Genomic DNA, 18,605 nt, shown 5'->3' with positions numbered 1-18,605 from the left:
CAGCCCCATGATAACACAATGGAAAAAGCTAATTATAATCATCTTCTCTTTAACTCTAGTGAACAATAGCAGAAGAAGCAAATATTTAAAGACTCTTTGCAATAAAGAAGATATTTTAAGGTAAGATTTCCATGGACTTCTACATTTCTAAATTAATTGAACTAAAAATATTTATACATTGTTAGTTATGATATTTTCAGCCTTCAATTCCTTTTTCCTGGCTGTGAAACTTTGAACAAAGTGCATAAATTGCCATGGATCCTTCTGTGGGGTAAATGCAATTGACAGCACGAGTACGCCATTGGAAAAACATCATTATGAGTTAAGGATAACATTGATTCTTTGTCTAATGTAAAGAATATTACAATATTTATTGTACTACTAATTGCCTGTGTCAGAATGAGTAGATCCTTAAAGAGGTTGTCCACTAATAGGACAACCCCTTCTTAAGCTAAATGTTTGCCTCCAATAAAATAAAGACATCTATATTCACCTCCCGTGTCGGCTCCGCTCCAGCGGTGTCGGCACTTGCAGTCCTTGGGCTGTGATGCGGTGGAATTACACATGATGCCTGGTGCCCAAATCAGCGCTGGCATCACTGTCTCCGCCTTCGGACAATCAAAACAAGAAATGTAAGCCAGGGCGGCAGATGATCCTGGACTTCCTCTTCATGTTCAGTCTGTACGAAGGTGAGGTGACAGTGACATCAGCACTGATTGGGCGCCGGGCATCACGTGTTATTCCACCGCATCACAGCCTTGGGACCGCGAATGCCGACACTGCTGGAACGGAGCCGGCACGGGAGATGAATTTAGGTGCTTTTATTTTACCGGGGCCAAACATTTAGTTTAAGAATGGGTTGTCCTAGTAGTGGACAACCCCTTTAAGACTCAGCTTCATTTTATTTCTCTAATTCACTGTGTCCATGGAAAATAAACAAATTTTTGTCCTAGACATAGAAAGTGATTCTCAGCCTCCAACTTCTCCAACAACAAAGTTTCAAGATTTGTACAATCTGCTTAGATATTTATTACTATGACTTATTTTTTTTAGGTGAAAAGTAAGATTGGATATGACTGATTTACACCTGACCTTACCTGATAGAACTTCAACTCCAGATCCCGACTACCAGTACGTTCATAATAACCCTAATTATTAGTACTAAGTAGAAAATCTGTTTAAGGTCTATTCACATGTAAATTAAAGCTTCCCTCCCAGATTCTGACAATTTTTCAGTGAAAATTAGAAACTGAAACTTTCCAGATCTCTTTGTAAAGTGATATGTGTTGTGCACAGATGTAGGCAGTTCATGATTGATTCCATGTAGAACCGTAACATAGATGTGAATAAAGCTTTGAGGAGATATTCTCTCTCCATTATTTGGCTGGGAATTCACTTGATTTGATTAGTAGATGGTCCTATAGAGTGCAGCTAGTATGACCAGATTCTCGAAATTCACTGCAGATCAATGTGGCATGCAATTACTATAAGGTTTTTGTTGTTCTTAACTTAAAGGGTTATCAGATAAAGTTGAAGAAAGATTTTCAGAATCCTCGACTAGTGGCCACATTGGTAATGCGCTGGAAATTTGTGCCCTAAGTACCTTCAAGTTTTAACATGTTTTCTACAGCAGTAATGCAGTTCCAATTTCATAAATTTATTGTTTATATATTATAGTGTTTCAGAGTGTAGATTTAATTTGTAAGCTCATTATCAGCTATAAATTCTTTGTCAGCCTAACTTTTATAATTTAATGTCTTCTAAGATCATATTATGAAGACTATGAAGAAAATTCAACTTACTACAACAAGCTAGAAGTTATTTTACAGAAAGTGTCAATTATCTTATACAGCATAATCTTTGTTCTCGGGATTATCGGTAATGGATTGGTCATCTGGATTGCCGGATTCAGGATGAAGAAGACAATCAGTGCTGGGTGGTTCCTCCATCTGGCCATAGCAGACTTCCTGTGCTGTGCATCTTTACCTCTTAGAATCACAGAGTGGGTTTTACATTTCGATTGGTTACCAGTTAGGATTTGTGTCATGAGCCTAATTCTGTTCAATCTAAACATGAGCGTTAGTGTTCTTTTGTTGACGGCCATGAGTATTGACCGCTGGGTATCGGTCATGTGGCCATTTTGGGGAAAAGTTCACAGGACATGTAAACTAGTGAGAATCACTGTAGTGATCATTTGGATGTTAGGTTTGCTCTCGACTGGTTTAGTTTTTTACCTTTACATATATTATATTCATGATTTAAATGAATGGTGCACCTATGTACATATGTATGAGGATGTCAATCACCGAAAGATAAAACAGACCCTTCAAATCATCAGATTAACAATAATGTTTGTGATCCCTTTTCTCATTATTATCACCACTTATTTCACCATTTTCTTCAAAGTTAGAAAAAGTAAGAGATCTCAGAGATCCTCCAGGATCATCACCACTGTTATATCATGTTTCTTTATTTCTTGGTTTCCATATTACATTTGGCCACTGACACCAATGTATGATGGGCATTACATTCAGTTCTATATATTAAATACTATTACTATGATCCTGGCTTACCTTAACAGTTGCATCAATCCAATTATTTATGTTTTTATCGGTCAAGATTTTCAGCATGGTTTTTTGAGATCTATTCCCTTTAGAGTTGAAAAATCCTTAAATGAGTGTTGACCATTTTAGACAACAAGAGAATTGTGAGCAATATATATTCTTAAAAAGAGTTTTCTTGTTTATTAAATATACTTAAATTGTTATTTATATAAGAAAAATTCAGAAATATAAATTTTTTTACACTGGGCAAAGGAGCACACACAAGAGTAACACATTTTTTGAAGTTGTTTGTGTTCGGGGACCTTTAACTGTCCTGCTTTGCTCTGTAGACTAGAATGAAATCTGAAGATTTATCTCAATAACTTTAAAAAGACAGCAGCAGAAAACTATTTATATTAATTTTAGATTACAAATCAACAGTCACCGAAATGTCATCAGTATCCAAACAGGTTTTAATCAGTCTAACATATGTGATGATTTTATGATCTTTAATCACTGTAGAATTTTTATATACTTCATTTAGTTGTGAGTTTTAGGAGTTTGTCCATTATAGCAGATCTGTGTTTTATATCTGGCACACTTCATAGTGATATAACCATTCTATGTTAGTTAATGGGTTACCATAAAGTGCAGACTATGCAGCCTTGTACTACATAAATTCATAAAAAGATTGGTAGGAAAACATGAATTGTCTACCAGAAAATGTGTATATTTAATAAAAGAAAAATAGTGAATAGAACAATTAGACCTTACTTCTAGCAATTGCTAATTGTATTTATTAAATAATAAAGCAATGATCAAAATTATCTATCTATCATCTACCTAGTTATTAAAAAGTAATAATGCTTGGATGATTTATTATTTTTATTACTTGCATAAGACTTCAGAAAAACCTTAAATATTTTAGTAATTATCTCAATCATTTGGAGGATGTTGTAATGAAGAATAAATAAATGATTTAAATAACAATTATTCCCTACTTTGATAATTGTTTACACTTATCAGAAGTGTCTGATGGATTGGGGCAGAAAAGTGTAATACTGGTTACAGGCAAAGGATCCTCTGCACTCACTGACCAAAAAGAAAGGATCCTGGCAGAGAAGAAAGGAAGATAATGAAATCCAAACAAATGTCTATCACTAACTTTCTATCTCTATAAAAAAATTATCTTTCTCCTTCCTTCCTTCCCTCATTCCTTCCTCTTTTTAACTCTACCTTTTTATCATGGAAGTACATGACAGAAGAGGAAACCAGGAGACTGGTAAGACACACCGGCAGCAGATGGAAGAAGCTATGTATATCCAATAAGTAACTATGTGTTTTTTATTTCAATTAATCTTTCTCTTTTTCTTGCCTCCATTTCTTTTTACATAAGAAATAACAAGGAATACTGCTGACTAGAACCGGCATGTTATTATCATTTTTAATCATGAGATAGATGTGGGCAGAGCCATAAATATAATTTCTCACTGTATTATGTCGTTGGGAAGTTATTAGGTTTGCTCAGCAAAAGATCTTATAGAGAGCAGTTGACATGGCGAGACCTCCCAAATCTACAGTAATATTATGTGACATATATATATATATATATATATATATATATATATATATATATATACTCAATACAGACCAAAAGTTTGGACACACCTTCTCATTTAAAGATTTTTCTGTATTTTCATGACTATTAAAATTGTACATTCACAGTGAAGGCATCAAAACTATGAATTAACACATGTGGAATTATATACTTAACAAAAGAGTGTGAAACAACTGAAAATATGTCTTATATTCTAGATTCTTCAAAGTAACCAACTTTTGCTTTGATGACTGCTTTGCACACTCTTGGCATTCTCTTGATGAGCTTCAAGAAGAAGTCACCGGAAATGGACTTCCAACAATCTTGAAGGAGTTCCCAGAGATGCTTAGCACTTGTTGGCCCTTTTGCCTTCACTCTGCGGTCCAGCTCTCCCCAAACCATCTCGATTGGGTTCAGGTCTGATGACTGTGGAGGCCAGGTCATCTTTCATAGCGCCCCATCATTCTCTTTCTTGGTCATTTAGCCCTTAAACAGCTTGGAGGTGTGTTTGGGGTCATTGTCCTGTTGAAAAATAAATGATGGTCCAACTAAACGCAAACCGGATGGAATAGCATGCCGCTACAAGATGCTGTGGTAGCCATGCTGGTTCAGTTTGCCTTCAATTTTGAATAAATTCCCTACAGTGTCACCAGCAAAGCACCCCCACACCATCACACCTTCTCCTCCATGCTTCACGGTGGGAACCAGGCATGTAGAGTCCATCCGTTCACCTTTTCTGCGTCACACAAAGACACGGTGGTTGGAACCAAAGATCTCAAGTTTGGACTCCTCAGATCAAAGCACAGATTTCCATTGGTCTAATGTCCATTCCTTGTGTTCTTTAGCCCAAACAAGTATCTTCTGCTTGTTGCCTGTCCTTAGCAATGGTTTCCTAGCAGCTATTTTACCATGAAGGCCTGCTGCACAAAGTCTCCTCTTAACAGTTGTTGTAGAGATGTGTCTGCTGCTAGAACTCTGTGTGGCATTGACCTGGTCTCTAATCTGAGCTGCTGTTAACCTGCGATTTCTGAGGCTGGTGACTCAGATAAACTTATCCTCAGAAGCAGAGGTGACTCTTGGTCTTCCTTTCCTGGGGCAGTCCTCATGTGAGCCAGTTTCTTTGTAGCGCTTGATGGTTTTTGCAACTGCACTTGGGGACGCTTTCATAGTTTTCCCAATTTTTCGGACTGACTGACCTTCATTTCTAAAAGTAATGATGGCCACTCGTTTTTCTTTACTTAGCTGCTTTTTTCTTGACATAATACAAATTCTAACAGTCTATTCAGTAGGACTATCAGCTGTGTATCCACCAGACTTCTGCACAACACAACTGATGGTCCCAACCCCAATTATAAGGCAAGAAATCCCACTTATTAAACCTGATAGGGCACACCTGTGAAGTGAAAACCAGTTCTGGTGACTACCACTTGAAGCTCATCAAGAGAATGCCAAGAGTGTGCAAAGCAGTCATCAAAGCAAAAGGTGGCTACTTTTAAGAACCTAGAATATAAGACATATTTTCAGTTGTTTCATACTTTTTTGTTAAGTATATAATTCCACATGTGTTAATTCATCTGGAATTTGTCCTACAGATAATTTGCAAATTTGACACAACACAAGCCCTTTGTCATAGCATAGTATACTATGTCTAAAGCCATTTGCTTTGTCAGAAGCGCATAAGTTTTTTAACCTGTCTTTTGGATAGATCCTTTCGCTTTAAATATGTTCCAATAACGATTTGGTTTTACCCGTTGGATGTGCCACACTATTTCCTTTCCTCTGATTGTTTGCCATGTTTCCCCAGTAGAATCAGGCACACACCGGCTGTGAGATTCTACGATTTCTATCTTCAGACAAGCATGGTGAGCCCTCATTACTTTGTTTCTCATAAAGCCTTGATGGATGGAGAAGGTTACAGTATGTGGGCTGCTGTGCTTTTGTTCCATGTCTGCTTTTTTCTCCCAGTCCAGCCCAGGTTAAAAATTATATTTATCCTTCCTCTGCCATCTGAAATATCACTCACTTGTTGAGGTGGTTTTCAAAGTTCTTGGTCCAGACAAGCAGCTGTTATGCAGAAGGGGCAGATGGCATTTTTGCAGCAGGATAATCTAGTTGAAACAAAGATTGGATGTGGCAGGACAGAAACTGAAAAAGCAGAACTGGAAATAAAAAAAAACATAAAGCAGAGTTAAAGCTATGGTTTCATTTGTTTTGATTTAAAGGGACTGTCTATAAGAGGGCTAAAACAGGGAAGTCCCCTGTTTCTGACTTTTGTCTTTTAGCTAATGGAGAATAATGAGAAAATATGGGAAAATTCAGTATATTCATGGAGTTCAAAGATAACCCTGTTAGTTGGATCAACCTTCTAACTACCAATATGCCTACCTATAGGCATATAGGTAATAGAAAGTTGAACAAATCAATACCTTGATATCTTCGATCTGATCGTATTCCTGAGAAATTCACATTTTTTTCTTAATATGTATAGGGGGGTTTATAGAGGAGAACCGTTTAAACTTACAGCAGAGCAGATCACCAAAGTAGTGACGCTTTGGACAATCATTCCCCTTGGTACAAATTTCTAAAACTTTTTAAAATCCACCAAAAAAGGGCAGAGGCCACACTTTTAAAGAGACAACACTAGGCCATATTAGAATTTGGTGAGTGGGAAGGGCAACTAAAGAGGCAGAGCATGGTGGCTAAGAGGATGACCCTGTGCCTTGCAGCACTGGACTCCTTGCTTTAAATCCCACCAAGGATTGTGGGGAAGCATTATATGGCATATATTCATTTATTTATTTGTATGCCATCTCTAAGTTTTCTTATCTAATTCTTATTTAATCTTTGATATCCTTTTGACCTCAATCTAATTATTGACATTGGTGGTGATGTCACAATGAGGCAGAACATCAGTTGTAGTGGGGAATACCAAAAATGGAGACAACATATCAGTGATTTTTGTGCCTTTTTTAAAAAAAGATGAATCCTCCCTTAGCATCTTTATGATGCTGGGAGATGTCCAATAGTGATGAGTGAGCATGTTCGTTACTCGAGCGAGATTTAAGAGTAGGCTCGGGCGAGCACCGAGTATTTTCAGCGTGCTCGGGTGATATGTTTTTGACACTCCATGCTCATAATTTGCCACTGTTTAATGGCTTTAATACATGTGAGGAATGTCTGTTTCTTGGGCATTCCTTACATGTGTTAAAGCTATCAAACAGTCGCAAATCATGACCACAGAGTGTCAAAAACATAACACCCGAGCACGCTGAAGATACCAGGTGTTCGCCCGAGCATGCTCGCTGAAAGGGTTATCAGAACATACTCGCTCATCACTAATGACCAATTGTTTTTCTCTGTGCCCTTGATTATATAAACAAACACAGTACTCTATAATTCCTATTGGCTGAGGTGGGATCTCAAACTAATGTTCAGGAGATAAGCAAAAAATGTATAAGCAATGAGCTTTATAAATATATACATGCAAGATAATCCTTCTGTGGTTTTCTGTATAAAACAGTACATTTTGTGATAGCTATTCCATCAGTGACATTTGATGATTTATCTATCAAGATCTGAAGATTTTTTGTGTCGAACAATGGGCCAAAATCACACCTAAGCAATGCACGCGACTAGTTTCTCTATACAGGAGGCATCGGGAAGCTTCATCACCAATAAAGACTTTCGTATGACGTATAAATTACATTTCAATACTTTTTCCCTGTCTCATTTCTCATTATTACACATAATTTATGGACATTTAAGGCTGCGTGCCTACTATGCATTTTTCAAGCATTTTTGCCACGGAATTTCCACAGTGAAAAAGCTTAAAAAACGCTTGGTAATATGTGCCCCATGGTCCCCAATGATAATCCGCATGTGCTGTGCACATGCTGCGAAAATTTCCGCTGCGGATTATAATTTCGAAAAAATATGCAGCATGTGCATTATTTTTGCAGACACGCAGCGTAATTGTCGCCATTGACTTGCATTGAATAGCTTAATATCCGCATGACTACATGTGCACATGTGAATATTAAGCAATTCAATGTGTGGATGGTACCCGGGTCTGGAGAAGAGGAGACTCTCCTCCAGACCCGGGTACCATAGTACCTGTTAAAAAAAGATTTTAAAATAAAAAATAAACATTATACTTACCTTCCGATGTCCCCCGGTCTCCTGTACGATGCGTCCGGTCTCTTGTACGGCTCGCAATGGTCTATTCGGACCTTCCATGACGACATTTAGTCATGTGACAGGTCACGCGACCGCTGACCTCTGCGGTTGCATGACCTGTCACATGACTAAATGACGTCATGAAAGGTCGTTTTAGACCATCGCAAGCCGTACAAGAGACCAGACGCATGGCTGAGGAGACCGGGGGCCATCGGAAGGTGAGTATAATGTTTATTTTTTATTTTTTACCATTCTTTTTTTTTAACTATTAACTTGGTCACACTACAGTATATAAATCCATGCCGGTTGCATGGATTTATATAGTGTGACCAAGTTGTCAAGCACTTTTACAAGTGATGGTAAAATTGTTTGGAAAAGCGCTTGATTACCCGCATCCAGAAATGCATGCAAAAACGCTACACAAACGCTTCTACCTGGCAGGAAAAACGCATGTAAAATCCGCATGCGTTTTTCCTACCAGGGAGATGGTGAAAAAATCTGCAGCATTACTGCATCGTGGGCACTTAGCCTTATGGTTTGACTTCTTTGCCTGTGTGGATTGGATGGGTTGTTATTGACACCTGATGAGAATTTCATGTCAATAGCACCTTTAAAAATATATTTACTTATAAAATTGGTGACTTGTTTAGTACTTATTTCACCTGCTTTACATGTTTTTTTTTATCAATGGTTTATCTCAATCTGTTATTATGTAGTGTCTCTATGTTAACAGAGGTTGGACCAAGAGGAGAAACTAAAGGGATCTGTCTGTAACTGACACTATAAATAGTACCCTGTCTGTGCTATTTGGCTATGCACATCTTTTTTAATGGTTTAATAAACCTCTGTGGCTGAAATGTCGCATGAATTTTTCCTTGTGTGTACACTGGTATCAATAAAGTTTTTTTGAAAGGGATTTTTTTGGACCATTGGATCTCTGGACGGTTTGCAATTACTACAACTTCATGGAGGGTTGTACCAGCCAGCGTGAACTACAGAGTGGTACCCAGAATATACAGTACAGACCAAAAGCAAAAGGTGGCTACTTTGAAGAACCTAGAATACAAGACATATTTTCAGTTGTTTCACACTTTTTTGTTAGTATATAATTCCACATGTGTTAATTCATAGTTTTGATGCCTTCAGTGTGAATGTACAATTTTCATAGTCATGAAAATACAGAAAAATCTTTAAATGAGTAGATGTGTCCAAACTATTGGTCTGTACTGTACTTCTACAAATGTAACCCTTTTGGAATACATCAGAAAAAAATTAAGTATATACACAATCACTACTGAAATAATAATCTTTGGTTTTATTTATTTTCATTAAAAATCACAAAAATAATACTTATTTATCTGCAACATAGCATCAAAGCTCAGACATATGCACAAGTCAATAATCATATGCAATAGCTTTACCAATCATGTGTTAGTTTTTCTCCCATGAGTCACTGTCATCTTGGTGTGTATTTCATGTGTCTAATTTCTTTAAAAAGGAGCTTTCATAAGCTTAATCATCTTAAATTAGCCACAACATGCAATAGAGGCTGTAGCGCTAAGTAGAACTTTGTTTTTATTTTTTAATTTTGCCTCTATTGGAGAGATCTTAGCTTTTAAAGTTTAGGTTTAAGCTATGTTAATTCCAAGGGGGAATTACCAGAGATTATTTACTGGGAGTTTGAACTTCTTCGCCTGTATGGCGTTGACCTATCAGAAGTTGGAAGCAACATAAAGGAGGAAAAATGGCCCCCCATTTGCTTAGAGAAGGCTATTGTCACTCAAGGTGAGGGAAAGACTAAGTTCAACACAAAGGGAAAAGGGGGACGAAGCCCAAACATTAGAAAAAAGGGGAGTAGGAAGATCTAATATCACCCTGCCTACCCTATCATCTCTACAGTCATGGTCAAAAGTTTTGAGAATGACACCAAAATTATATTTTCACATGATCTGCTGGCCTCTGGTTTTTATTAGTGTTTGTCTGATGTTTATATCACATACAGAAATATAATTGCAATCATATTATGAGTACCAATAGATTATATTGACAGTTAGAATGAGTTAATGCAACAAGTCAATATTTGCAGTGTTGCCCCTTCTTCTTCAAGACCTCTGTAATTCTCCCTGGCATGCTCTCAATCAACTTTTGGACCAAATCCTGACTGATAGCTGTCCATTCTTGCATAATCAATGCTTGCATTTTGCCAGAATTTGTTGGTTTTTGTTTGTCCACCAGTCTCTTGATGATTGACCACAAGTTCTCAATGGGATTAAGATCTGGGGAGTTTCCAGGCCATGGACCCAAAATCTCTGTTTTGTTCCATGAGCCATTTAGTTATCACCTTTGCTTTATGGCAAGGTGCTCCATCATGCTGGAAAAGGCATTGTTGGGCGCCAAACTGCTCTTGGACGGTTGGGAGAAGTTGCTCTTGGAGGACATTCTGGTACCATTCTTTTTTCATGGCTGAGTTTTTAGGCAAGACTGTGAGTGAGCCGATTCCCTTGGCTGAGAAGCAACCCCACACATGAATGGTTTCAGGATGCTTTACAGTTGGCATGAGACAAGACTGGTGGTAGCGCTCACCTCTTCTTCTCCGAATAAGCTGTTTTCCAGATCTCCCAAACAATCGAAAAGGGGATTCATCAGAGAAAATGACTTTGCCCCAGTCCTCAGCAGTCCACTCCCTGTACCTTTTGCAGAATATCAGTCGGTCCCTGATGTTTTTTCTGGAGAGAAGTGGCTTCTTTGCTGCCCTCCTTGAAACCAGCCCTTGCTCAAAGAGCCTCCGCCTCACAGTGCATGCAGAAGCACTCACACCAGCCTGCTGCCGTTCCTGAGCAAGCTCGGCACTGCTGGTAGTCCGATCCCGCAGCTGAAACAGTTTTAAGATACGGTCCTGGCGCTTGCTGGTCTTTCTTGGGTGCCCTGGAGCCTTTTTGACAACAATGGAAGCTCTCTCCTTGAAGTTCTTGATGATGCGATAGATTGTTGACTGAGGTGCAATCTTTGTAGCTGCGATACTCTTCCCTGTTAGGCCATTTGTGTGCAGTGCAATGATGGCTGCACGTGTTTCTTTAGAGATAACCATGGTTAACTGAAGAGAAACAATGATACCAAGAACCAGCCTCCTTTTAAAGTGTCCAGTGATGTCATTCTTACTTAATCATGACTGATTGATCCACAGCCCTGTCCTCATCAACACCAACACATGTGTTAATGGATCAATCACTAAAACGATGTTAGCTGCTCCTTTTAAGGCAGGACTGCAATGATGTTGAAATGTGTTTTGGGGGTTAAAGTTCATTTTCTGGGCAAATATTGACTTTGCAAGTACAGTAATTGCTGTTAAGCTGATCACTCTTTGACATTCAGGAGTATATGCAAATTGCCATTACAAAAAATGAAGCAGTAAACTTTGGAAAAATTACTATTTGTCTCATTCTCAATACTTTTGGCCATGACTGTATATATGTTCCACACCTATCTCCGAACAGGAACCTAAGCCCTGAATGGCCCTAGAGCTTGACCCTAGATAGGGAGGGCACAGGGTGAGCACTAGTCAAGCCTCACTACAAACTAAAGACAACAAGGTAGACAAACAAAGGGGATACACTTAACTTGAGCAGACATGAGAGAGATAACACCAACTGTCCTCCAAGGACACCAGAGAATAAACTAGCCAACTGCTTGTGCTCCAAGCCTGCACAGAGCAGCAGCAGAAGCTGGAGGTCACTGATGGGTCCTAAAGGAAGAAGGATATAACTATACTACAGAGATGAGGGAATCAAGAAGGCATCTGAAATGTCAGCCGCAGTGACCTTCTACAGCCATCTCCAGAGCAACTTTCTGTCATACCTATGTATCAGAGTACTTGTCACTCGAAATGATGCACAAAATTGATGCAAAAAAGTCTTTATTATTTTGTGAAGCAATCCAAAGTGAATGTAACGTTTCGGCCTTATACATTCAGGCCTTTATCAAACACGGATTGCCTGTGCTGTGTAAAGTATGGATGCGGCACTGCTGACAGGCAGGAGATGCCTGTAATGGAAGGCATGTCCTGCATTTCAGCAGCGCCGCATCCATCCTGAGTGTATAAGGCTGAAACCCTACATTCACTTTGGATTGCTTCATGAAATAATGAAATAATAAAGACTTTTTTTGCATCAATGTTGTGCATAATTTCGAGTGATGAGTACTCTGATACATATATGTTATAGGATGGAACCTTTACTTGTGCACCACTCTCACACTGAGTGCCATATAATTATCTGGCTGTCTGTCACACCTGACACACCCGTGACAGCTGTCTCTTGTGTGAGATATGCAATGACAGACAATCTATTCTCCTCACTGGCCTCACTGTAGAGTCATCCATGATTACAAGTGCCAGGAGTAGAGCAAAGATTACTAACACCTTTTATCTTTTATCTCTTAGCAGTCAGTGTGAGGGGAGGGACAGTACAGCAGAGCTGATGTTTTCTCATTACAAATATGTCTAAAAATGTATCTTTTCTCCCATGGTACTGTTAGCTCTGCCCCTCCCACCATACTGACTGCCCTGAGATGAAAGCTGAAATATGTTTGGAATATATGCTCTTCTCTTGGCACTATGTAATCAAACTTACTCTACTCCAAGCACTTTGTAATCTCACACCGATCTGCAGTGAGATCAGTGAAGAAATCTGACTGTCTATCATTATATGTTGCAGACAGGAGAAAGCTTGTTCTAAACGATTGTGGAGGGTGATTTTTTTCTCCAGTATGTTGCTGCCTGCCTATAATTGGTCAACATCATAGAGAGGAAGAAGTATATGTCTCCATAAAAAACTTTGGTAATGTCCCCATGGACCTATCATAAATCATAACCTATACTTTACAAATTAAAATCTACACAATGGAAATGATAAATTACCACCCAAAAATTTCATTTTACTGCACTCTGTAGCCACTATTCCAGTATGTGGCCAGTTTAACTGGTGAAATGTCCCCTTTAAGAAGTTCTTACGCTTATATTCCCTACTGTGTAGGTTGTTCCTGTCCTCTAGTGATAATGAGATGACTATACTGACCCTATCCTGTAATGATAATGAGATGACTCTGCAGGCACTGTCCTCTTAGGATAATGAAATGTCTTTTCATAGCAAAGCCTAAATGTTAGATGCCAAAAACCAATCATTTGAGCCTATTATGTTTGCTCTACAGGCCAGTGCGAAAGGCTGAATATATAAAAAAAATTTATACAACTAATCATACATAAAATAACCTTTTTTTTCCAAAATATATTTATGATGTAGACCCAATTTGAATGAAATGTATATTGATAATACATCCTATTCAATCATAGTATAGGCATTCAAAAGGTTTTCTTGAAGTTAAGAGAATTATATCTTAAACATCTGTAGCTGTAAATACTTTTATGCCCGAAATGATAAAAGTATTCTCGGAGTGATACCTTTATTGGTTAACCAGAAAAAAAAAAAAAAAAAAAAAAAAAATTATATATATATATATATATATATATATATATATATATATATATATATATATATATATATATATATATATATATATATATATATATATATATATGCGCAAGCTTTCAGAACACAGGGGCTCCGTCTTCAGGCAGGGTTACAAATGTGCAAATGTACAAATATAATCCTGCCTGAAGAAGGAGCCTCCTTGCTCTGAAAGCTTGCATATATATTTTTTTTCTGGTTAGCCAATAAAGGTATCACTCCGAGAATACTTTTGTCATTTTTGGGCATAAAAGTGTTTACATTGATTTTTCTGGCTAACACGGTACCACAATATAATTTTGTATTGTACATCAAACATCTGTAGCGCGAGTATATTCAAAATCCTCCTTTGTGCATGGGTCATTGGGCGGTTCGCTTAAGGCTCTTATGAGCCTGGAGGGAATGGATTTCAAGAAATCATGTTTAAAATCTTGTCCCATAAAAACGTAAATGATTGGATTTATACAACTGTTGGAGCAAGCCAGTTTGAGAATGATAATATGAAGGATAAATAAATGAATGTCAGGTCCATCATACCAGGGTGTTAGGGGCCAGATTTAATAAGGAAACCAGCAGATGAAGAAACACAATATAACAGCGGTGATGATCCTAGAGGATCTCTGGGATCTCTGGGATCTCTTACTTTTATTAATTTTAAAGAAAATGGTGACATAACTGGTGAAGATGATGAGAAAAGGGATCACAAACATAATAACTAACCTGAGAAGTTGAATAGTTTGTTTAACTCCATGGGGATCAGAAATGTACAGATAATTAATACACCATTCATTTATATCATGAAAATAGAATCCATATACGAAAAACACTAAACCAGTGAAGAGTAGACTCAACATCCAAATAATTACCACAGTAATTTTCTCTAATTTACATGTCCTATGAACTTTTGCCCAAAATGGTCACATGACCGATACCCATCGGTCAATACTCATGGCCGCCAGGAGAATGACACTGGTGGTCATGTTTAGAGTGAATAGAATAATGTTCAATATGCAAGTAATAACTAGCGTGTCTGAGTAGTAGTAAGCCCACTCTATAATTCTCAGAGGAAGAGTAGCGCAACACAGGAAGTCCGCGATGGGCAGGTTGAGGAACCACACGGCACTGATTGTCTTCTTCATCCTGAATCCGGCAATCCAGATGACTAATCCATTACCAATAATTCCGAGAGCAAAAATGATGCAGTATAAAGTAATTGACATCTTCTGTAAAATATCTTCACCATTCAAACTGATGTAATAAGTTGAGTTATTTGTCCAGTTGTATTTGTTAGATGACCTTAAAAGACATGATAGGGCAGAAGTTAGGTTCAACAAGATTTTATAGCTGTACTTGTACATTTTTGAAAATACTGTAAACATCAGATAAATTAATTTATAAATTTTAAAAATGTTATTATTTTATAAATTAAGTTTGCTGGATCTTTGATTATATACATGTTTTCTTCATTTTTTTTTACCATGGTACTGTTTCTCCCTGTAGCACCAGCACAGGAGAAATTAATTATTACATAATTCCTGTTAATGGAAACCTGTCATCTGAATCATGCTGCACAATCCGCATGCAGCATCAATCAGACCTTGACTGCACAATTGCAGCAAGATATAGTTGTCTCCGAAATGCTCCACAATATATTTCAGGGTGTGTGCACACAATGTATTTTTCAAGCAAATTCTGCCTGGAACCCACCTGGAAAAGAAATAGAAAACACCAAAAAGTAAAAACATAAATAGGGCAAAGTAAAAAAAAGTTGCTGCGCACATGTTCATACTTTTTAAACTTCTTTTAACGTCTTTAGTCTTTGAAAGTTTGAAGTGGTAAAAAGAAGGCACGTGACTATTCATTAGATGGCTTGGAAGCCGCCACTCTTTTACATAACGTCTTTTAAAAATACACTGGTGACAAAGCAGTTGCATAAATGACCAATAAGATGCCAAAGAAGATGCTTCAGGAAAACACCATCAGTCGTTTTCCTTAAGTATTTTTTGTTTCAAAAACTCACTGGGTACGCTGGTATCTTTAAGATGCCATGTGTACATATCCTTAGAGCACCATTCCAGCATTTTTTTCAGCACTGGAGTGGCGCTTTAAACTTAAGTCCATTTCCCCCGGTCACATACTCACCCTTCGGTGTCTTCTCAATTATTTGGGCACCGCTCCTGTCCTGCGACACCATCTTGTGATCTCAGCTTCTGACCTAAAGTTAGAAGCAACATCGCAAGCTCTCAATGCAAATCTATGAGAGCCAGAATGAGGATTTCATAGATTTGTATTAAAAAGTCACCTTCACGCATCTTCAAGAAATACTGGAGCTGCCAGCAGGTCACTTTTTGCCAGAGGCTGGTGGGAGCAACGCTGAAAAATGATGAAGGTGGGAGCAGATGAGTATGAGACAGGGGGCACGGGAATAAAATTTAAAGCACCACTCCAGCGGAATAATAAAAAATCGCTGGAGTGGTGCTTTAAAAAGCTGAACAGGGTCCTTAGCCAGAGAGAAGACAAGTCCAGGGCCTCTCTAGTTGATTGACAGGTCTCTCATTATGAGCATATACAGTATGATGTATAGTATATGAAACCTAATTTTTTCTACAATTATAAAAGTCAAAATCTATGCAACTATAAAGGAAAGATGAATTCTCACATACTGACTGTCGTAATCCAGAGTTATGTTAGATTGGGTCAGGATTAACTCATCAGTATCCATTCTGAGTTTTTAACTACAAAAAAATAAAGGTAATTAAAAAAGATTAACATCAAATTGAATTACAACAATGCAGTAGGGGGTTGCATTCTTTTCACACTTATCTGTCTATCAGTGATGAGCAAATCTGCTTGAATTTGACCATAAATTTCAATTTGCATCAAATTTGTTTGATGCAATCTTAATTATGCACTGGAGTCTCTCCACACCCTAAAGCATAATAACTAGTGATGAGTGAGTATGTTTTGTTAACCCTTTCGAGGAGTATGCTCTGCCAAGCACCGAGTGGTTACAGCTGCTCGGTGTTATGTTTGAATCACTCCCGTGTGCATGATTTGTGACTGTTTGACAGCTTTAATACATGTGAGGAATGTCTGCTTCTTTCACATTCCTCACATGTATTAAAGCTGTCAAACAGTTGTAAATCATGCACACGGGAGTGATTCAAACATAACACCGAGCAGCTGTAACTACTCGGTGCTTGGCAGAGCATACTCCTCGAAAGGGTTAACAAAACATACTCACTCATCACTAATAATAACATAGGGTGAAAAATAAAATATTCTTCCTGCTGCTCACATGTACTGCTGTTCCAACCCTCCATCCATCTGATTCTGCATTTGGTTCGTTCTGACCCCTTTTTTTACTGCTCCTCTTCCATCATTTCTCTGCACCACGACTCCGAATGCTATGCAAGCCTATGACCTCACACAAAAGACCTAGATGGCATCCAGACACAGAATGAAAATGGTTAAAAAGGATATTGCATATGACAGAGCAGTAAAGAAGCCAGAGGAAGCTGCATAGAGGACTGAATGGAGGGCTGTGATGACCGCACAGGTGGATTCAGATGATTAAGGAGAATCCAAATTGTTTGCAAAATTCAAGGATGAATAAATTAATTTTGCGTGGAACCAATTTGCTCTATCGTGCCATATATCTAGATATCTACCAACAATCTGCGTAAATGTTGATTCTTTTATTGGGCATGTGCACTTTAAAGGGGATGTTGACTTAGATATAATAGCTGATTAGTGAGAGTTCCGTGTGTTCAAGGATATGTGAATATTTAAGTGTTATAGAAGACCTTTCACTACATTTTTCACTTTGAGGTGGACACATCATGCTATAATGGCCGCAGACCACAATAAAACTTTTTTTTCTTTCTTAAATTTTGTCTCTCACTTGCGGAAATATTCGGAATCAAATCATTTGGAATCAAATCATAAGTTAACCCACCAAGTGGGTGTTATGAGAAAGATTTCACTGGGGGGCATGTACTTTTTCTTCCTGTATAAACACCTTGATTGCTAATATTGAAATAAGAAAAAAACATCAAGTCAGCTTTGCAGCCACTATTACATCGTGTATCCAGCTTAACATGAAAACTTTGGGGAAAGGTCCTCAGTTTTAATATTGTGGATTAACAAAGGAAAACTGCAAAAGTCAATTTCTTCCATGTCCTCTCCCCTTCTCCCACTGAACTTTACAGTCATTTGAATTTTTTCGACTACATAATGCATGTCATTTTATATGCTGTTTTAATTTTTATTTTATCCATGGTATAAGTGACAACAGGTTCCCCTTTATTAACTGCAGAGTCCAATAGAAGCTTGTATGCCTGATATGCTGGTAACTATGTCCAGTTGAGTCCACACTCGCTTGGTAACATCACATCTCTGATCGTGCTTGCTGGATTTTTTTTTTTACGCGCCAAAAATGTATTTTGCACTATTAATGAAGCAAAATCTAAAGCCAAAACTTCTCTAAGTACAGTACATAAGAAAAAAATGTGTTTTTTTTACATTAAAACATTTCTTATTAATAAGTAAAATTCTACTTTAAAAAGTTGCAGAAATTAAATTCTGTCATTGGTAAAGCTATGCATTTTTTAAAGAATAGAATATGTAAATTTTGAAAAAAAAAAGAGACGAAAACAATTTTTTTCAAGTTAATGATTAAATTACAGTCTAATTCTTTTTGAATCAACAATGCCAAAACTTCTCCAACTGCAGTACACAAGAAAAAATGCCTTTTTTTTACATAAA

The 18,605-nt window shown here is 37.7% G+C and overlaps 1 protein-coding gene and 1 pseudogene across 1 annotated transcript; one reads left to right on the top strand and one right to left on the bottom strand.

The window, feature by feature from the left end:
• The first annotated feature begins 1,436 nt into the window (after positions 1-1,436).
• LOC141171683 (N-formyl peptide receptor 2-like) lies at positions 1,437-3,112 on the top strand. Its single transcript, XM_073655341.1, has 3 exons — positions 1,437-1,470; positions 1,516-1,609; positions 1,766-3,112. The coding sequence occupies exons 1-3, from the start codon at positions 1,437-1,439 to the stop codon at positions 2,682-2,684; spliced, it is 1,047 nt and encodes a 348-aa protein (XP_073511442.1). The 3' UTR covers positions 2,685-3,112.
• Positions 3,113-14,149: 11,037 nt separating this feature from the next.
• LOC141171682 (C3a anaphylatoxin chemotactic receptor-like) lies at positions 14,150-16,575 on the bottom strand (annotated as a pseudogene).
• Positions 16,576-18,605: the final 2,030 nt, after the last annotated feature.

The sequence above is a fragment of the Phyllobates terribilis genome, unplaced genomic scaffold (genome assembly GCF_046119375.1).
Source record: "Phyllobates terribilis strain yellow unplaced genomic scaffold, ASM4611937v1 Scaffold_12__6_contigs__length_324123572, whole genome shotgun sequence".
Taxonomy (NCBI): domain Eukaryota; kingdom Metazoa; phylum Chordata; class Amphibia; order Anura; family Dendrobatidae; genus Phyllobates; species Phyllobates terribilis.
The sequence above is the reverse complement of the archived record's forward strand: the minus strand, read 5'-3'. Positions and strand labels throughout refer to the sequence as shown.

What these genes read in the sequence shown, in the direction of transcription:
- LOC141171683 (XM_073655341.1), top strand. Translation starts at nt 1,437, where the DNA reads ATGACCAGATTCTCGAAATTCACTGCAGATCAAT. An exon ending in GAAATTCACTGCAGATCAAT is followed by an intron (nt 1,471 to 1,515) that starts GTGGCATGCAAT and finishes CTTAACTTAAAG; the next exon opens with GGTTATCAGATAAAGTTGAA. An exon ending in TGTGCCCTAAGTACCTTCAA is followed by an intron (nt 1,610 to 1,765) that starts GTTTTAACATGT and finishes ATGTCTTCTAAG; the next exon opens with ATCATATTATGAAGACTATG.